Source organism: Gekko japonicus, unplaced genomic scaffold (genome assembly GCF_001447785.1).
Source record: "Gekko japonicus isolate JY-2015 unplaced genomic scaffold, Gekko_japonicus_V1.1 scaffold3850, whole genome shotgun sequence".
Lineage (NCBI taxonomy): Eukaryota > Metazoa > Chordata > Lepidosauria > Squamata > Gekkonidae > Gekko > Gekko japonicus.
In genome coordinates, this window is record NW_015171619.1 from 37222 (window position 1) to 42586 (window position 5365).

The 5365-nt window shown below is 48.0% G+C and overlaps 1 protein-coding gene across 1 annotated transcript in view; it reads left to right on the forward strand.

The window, feature by feature from the left end:
- Positions 1-5365, forward strand: part of LOC107117768 (ryanodine receptor 1-like) — a 114834-nt gene that overhangs the window by 33210 nt on the left and 76259 nt on the right. Inside the window, exon 16 of the mRNA XM_015419931.1 lies at positions 1906-2038. Coding sequence (XP_015275417.1) covers positions 1906-2038 — 133 coding nt within the window. The remainder of the gene's footprint in view (positions 1-1905; positions 2039-5365) is intronic.

The window sequence follows — 5365 nt, forward strand, 5'->3', positions numbered from 1 at the left end:
TCCCTCCCTCCCTCCTTCCCTCCTTCCCTCCTTCCCTCCTTCCTTCCTTCCTTCCTTCCTTCCTTCCTTCCTTCCCTATTTGTTTACTTATTTACTTATTCACAAAATCTGTATTCCTCCCTCACAAGGGCTGCCAAGGCGGCCAATGATTTAAAACATACCTGATAAAATTACGTTTAAAAAACTGCTAATAGCATCCCTTCTCGCCAACTCACATCATTACAACAGAGCTAAAATACATGCAAAACATAAAAACGTCGGCTAGGAAGGAGGGAACATTGAGGGAATGCCAAATGAAACAGACAAAAAATCTCCACAGCTGGCAGGCGATGACAACAGAAGAGGACGGATGCATCTCCCTGGGTTCCAGAACTTTGGTGCCACGACCGAGAAGGCCCCGTCCCAGCTTGTCGCCTGCCTGATCTCAGAAGGCGGGGGGCACCCAAAACAGGACCTTTGAATATGACCGTTGTAGTTGGGCAGGTTCATAAGGAATTAGTCCTCCTTGGGTCAGTCACAAGTTCTCTCAGAGCTGTTCTCTCACGAGCAGTTCTCAAAAGAGCTCTCTCAGCCCCGCCTACCTCACAGGGTGTCCATTGTGGGGAGGGGAAGGGAAAGGAGACTGTACGTTCGTCTGAGACTCCTTCGGGTAATGAAGCGCGGAGGGATAAATCCAATCTCCTCCTCATCCTGCTTCTTCTTCTTCTGGTATGTGGTCTCAATCCATATAGGCCTTTCTCTTCACAGATGTTGGCCACAGTCTGGAAAAGCTTCAGGAGCCTTTACAATAACTGAATAATATTATAAGAAGAACAAAGTTTGAGTCCGGTGGCACCTTTAAAGCCACCAGAACTTTATTCAAATTGTAACCTTTCATGTGCAAAGCACACTTCTTCAGACAAATAGAATTAGATCTCCTCAAGGGTTACTTACAGGAAAAAAGAGGGTGGGGAGGCCAGCCGTTAGTAGGGGCCGCTCGGAGCCAAGTTGCACATGCAGAGCTGAAATTGGATCAGGTGGCCGGTAAGATCAGTGGATAGCAGCAAATTAGCAAAATGTGTGAGTATGAAGCTAGAGTCTAGCAGTACCCCCAAGCAGGGGTCGTTTAGTAGAAAAAGAGATGCAGGAGCTCATTAGCATAATGTATTAGCATAACTTATTTGCATATGCCACACCCTCTGGCATCACCGGAAGTGTGTCAGAAGGCAACACCCACCACTCAGGCTCGACTGGACTGTTTTGGATTGCTACCTATTGGGAGGGGGGGGACACGTGCAGATCTGTCCTCGCAGAGGAGGGAGAGTGTGTACCTGAATAAAACTTGGTCTTAAAGCTGCTTAAAGAAGAAGAAGAGATTGGATTTATACCCAGCCCTTCACTACCCAAAGGAGTCTGAGACAGGCTTACAAACTCCTTCCCCTTCCCCTCCCCACAACAGACACCCTGTGAGGTCGGTGGGGCTGAGAGAGCTCTGACAGAGACGGCTCTTTTTCAAGGACAGTTCTTATCAGAACTACGGCTTGCCCAAGGCCATCCAGCCAGGTGCAAGTGGAGGAGTGGGGAATCAAACCCGGTTCTCCCAGATTAGAGTCCGAGCACTTAACCACTACACTACACAGGGGATGAGGGTGTTATTGAAGTATCCGGCATGTTCTCATTCCTGGCACACGCCGTCTTATGTCATGCCAGAGGGCACAGCGGAGGAAAAAGCAACACACTATAAGACATTCAAGGCTCGATTCATATTTCTTTTTATATGTTGATCAGTTCAGTCCCGTGCACGGCTGCTGGAAGTCAGTCCCACTGAGTTTCTTAGTGCTTGTCGCTAAAGAAGTGCTCCAAAGGCATAATATTTTGGACCGAGCACTTCCTGATCGCGCTTGCTCTTCCTGTCGTCTTCTCCAGCTTCCTGTTCAAAGCCAAGAAGGCGACCACGTTCATCACCCCGCCTCCTGTGGTGCCCACGGTGCCTCGCCTGGAAGAGGAGGTCGTCCCAGATAACCGAGACGATCCCGAGATCATCATGAACACCACAACGGTAGGGGGAACTTGGTTGTGGGGCGGGGCTTCCTCGTTCGAGAGAAGGGGGCATTCCACCTCTACCATGCGATACTAGGAAGCAGCAAAAAAAGGGGGGGGAAGCCAGTGTACAATACAAGAAGCACAAAAAGAAACACCACTGACTGAAAATGCACAAGTATATAATAAGTATACAGTAAGTATAATGTAAATCAATTGGCCAAGGTGCAGTGATGAAGCATAGTCTACAGTCTTTCCATGTGTCTTTCTCCAGCATAGAAGCAATATCAAAGTCCAAATTGAAGTACATGTCATCAAATTTTCTGAGCCATAAAAAGCCGACCCGTAATCCGGATGCCTGATGTCGCGTTTCGAATAATTCTTATTCAAGCATGGCTGTAATGGAACCCAATCTCAAAAGCTGGCATATACAAAGCCTAAAGGATCAGTCAAGGACCCATAATCCTCCTTGACTGAGGCATCTGGATTATGCGTCGGCTTTTTATGGCTCAGAAAATTTGATGACATGTACTTCAATTTTGCTTCTATGCTGGAGTAAGACACATGGAAAGACTGTAGACTATGCTTCATCACTGCACCTTGGCGAATTGATTTACATTATACTTGCTGTATACTTATTATATACTTGTGTATTTTCAGTCAGTGGTGTTTCTTTTTGTGCTTCATGCGATACTAGAAAGCAAGACCAAATTGAAGGCCCTTTCGAGTGGATCTGGTTTCACAGCCAAGGGGCTTGCTTCCCAATTTTTATTTCTTTATGCCCGTGCCTGGCGACCTCTGGCGACTCCTCCTGGGGCACGGAGGACATTCAGAGAAGTGGCTTGATAGCCTGCCCCTGCCCTCCCGGCCCCGGTATTCTCTGGAGGCCTCCTGTCCAAATACTTGACAGGGTCGTCCCTGCTCAGCTTCCAAGATCTGACAAGATCGGGATTTGCCCGGGCTATCCAGGTCAGGGTTGCTTGCTTCCCAATTTTGGATGGATGGACTTGAAGAAAAAACTCACACGGTTCCTTAGAAAAATTGACTTCTGAAATTGCATGCAGGGCTTCTGGTTTCCCCCCCCCCCCATATGCCCCCCAGAGAGTGACCCAGAATCGGCTGGTCCTCCCGAATATCAAGGAGGCCAGGCTGACGACAACCAGGGCCAGGGCTTTCTCGGTGGTGGCTCCACTCTGGTGGAATGAGCTCCCGGAGGAGATCAGGGCCCTGCGGGACCAGCTACACTTCCACAGGACCTGTAAAACGGAGCTCTTCCGCCAGGCCTTTGGAGCCGCCACCACCACTGACACCTGACAGAGACTTCATAAGAACAGCAGAAGAGCCCTCCTGGATCAGACCAGTGAGGGTTCCTCTAGTCCAGCATCCTGTCTCACACAGGGGCCAACCAGTTCCTCTGGAGGGCCAGCAACAGGGCAGAGAGGCCAAGGACTTCTCCTGAGAAGAACCTCAGAAGAGCCCTGCTGGATCAGACCAGTGAGGGTTCCTCTAGTCCAGCATCCTGTCTCACACAGTGGCCAGTCAGTTCCTCTGGAGGGCCAACAACAGGGCAGAGAGGCCGAGGCCTTTTCCTGATGTTGCCTCCTGCTTCTGGGATTCAGAGGATTAGTGCCTCTAAATGTGGAAGTTCCCCTCAGTCACCATGGCTAGTAGCCACTCATTGACTTATCCTCCATGAATCTCTCTAATCCCCTTTTCAAGGTCTTTATTCCTGTGGGCATCACGGCATCCTCTGGCAGCGAAGTCCACATTTTAATCTCTCTCTGTGTAAAGTAGTATTTCCTTGTGTCCGTCCTGAACCTACTGCCCATTGGCTTCATCGGATGCCCACAAGTTCTAGTATTTTGGAAGAGGGAGACAAAGTTCTCTTTGTCAGCTCTTTCCACCCCAGGCATTTGTATACCTCTATCATGTCCCCCTTTAGTTGTCTCTCTTCACAATGGAAAAGCCCCAGACTCTTCAGCCTTTCCTCCTGGGGAAGGGGCTCCAACCCCCTCATCATCTTGGTCGCCCTCCTCTACATTTTTCCCAGCTCTGCCATGTCCTTTTGGAAATACAGTGACCAGAACCGTACACAGTATTCCCAATGAGGCCGCACTATTGATCAATACAGAGGCACGACAATATTGGCCGTTTTATTCTTTCCTAATAAGCCCTAATTTCTCCTTCAAGTTTTCCTTCTTCCGTTCTTCTGTGAGAAGGGAGTTATTCCATTTGGCTTCACCTCCTGGGGCAGCCATTTTGTATTTGGCTTCACCTCCTGGGGCAGCCATTTTGTATTTGGCTTCACCTCCTGAGGCAGCCATTTTGTATTTGGCTCCACCTCCTGAGGCAGCCATTTTGTATTTGGCTTCACCCCCTGAGGCTAGGGGTACCAAGTACCTACCATGAATCGGCAGGGGGCACATGCTTTCCCACCAGAACATTCCTGCCTGTAACACACCTAAATTTAAATTTTTTTAAAAAATTCGTTTTAAAATGATCATTAACAACAATGAACATCAAAAGCATTAAACAAGCAACAACAAGAGATAAGGATCAAGTAGCCTCAAAAGTCTATTATGTAACAGTAAAAACTATTTTAACATTTTTGAACATTTATCAACCAATAATGAAGAAGATGAAGTGCCGGTAATTATGCTACCTCTGTCAGAAAAGCGAGTGTGAGGACTAGATTAGAACTGGATCTTAGATGCAGAAACTCATTCAAGATCTGGCAAGATGCAGGATTCACTAGACTTCAGCATTAAACTAGGAATGGAAAGATTCACAGCAAATCTCATTTTGAAGAACATACTTGATCTTCTTCGTGGTCTCTGTGCTTCACACCAATGGGATCTAGTGCGCCTGCGCTGGATCTGCCGGTGCCTAGCAAGCTCTCTTAAAAGGATTTTCGTGCCTGGCCCAACTGAGCATGCTCAGGAGCCCCAGTGAGCATGCCCAGAAGGGCAGGCACGGACATCCCGCCAGTTCTTTCCTTTAGCTTGGAGAAACAATGGCTGAGGGGTGACATGATCAAGGTTTATAAGATTATGCATGGGATAGAGCAGGTTGAGAAAGAAGTACTTTTCTCCCTTTCTCACAATACAAGAACACGAGAACACTCCATGAAATTGCTGAGCGGTCGGGTTAGAACAGATAAAAGGAAGTACTTCTTCACCCAAAGAGTGATTAATACATGGAATTCACTGCCACAGGAAGTGGTGGCGGCTACAAGCATGGACAGCTTCAAGAGGGAACTGGATAAACATATGGAGCAGAAGGCCATCAGTGGCTATTAGCCACAAGGTATAGATAGGAACTCACAGGCTGGGGCAAGTGATGCACT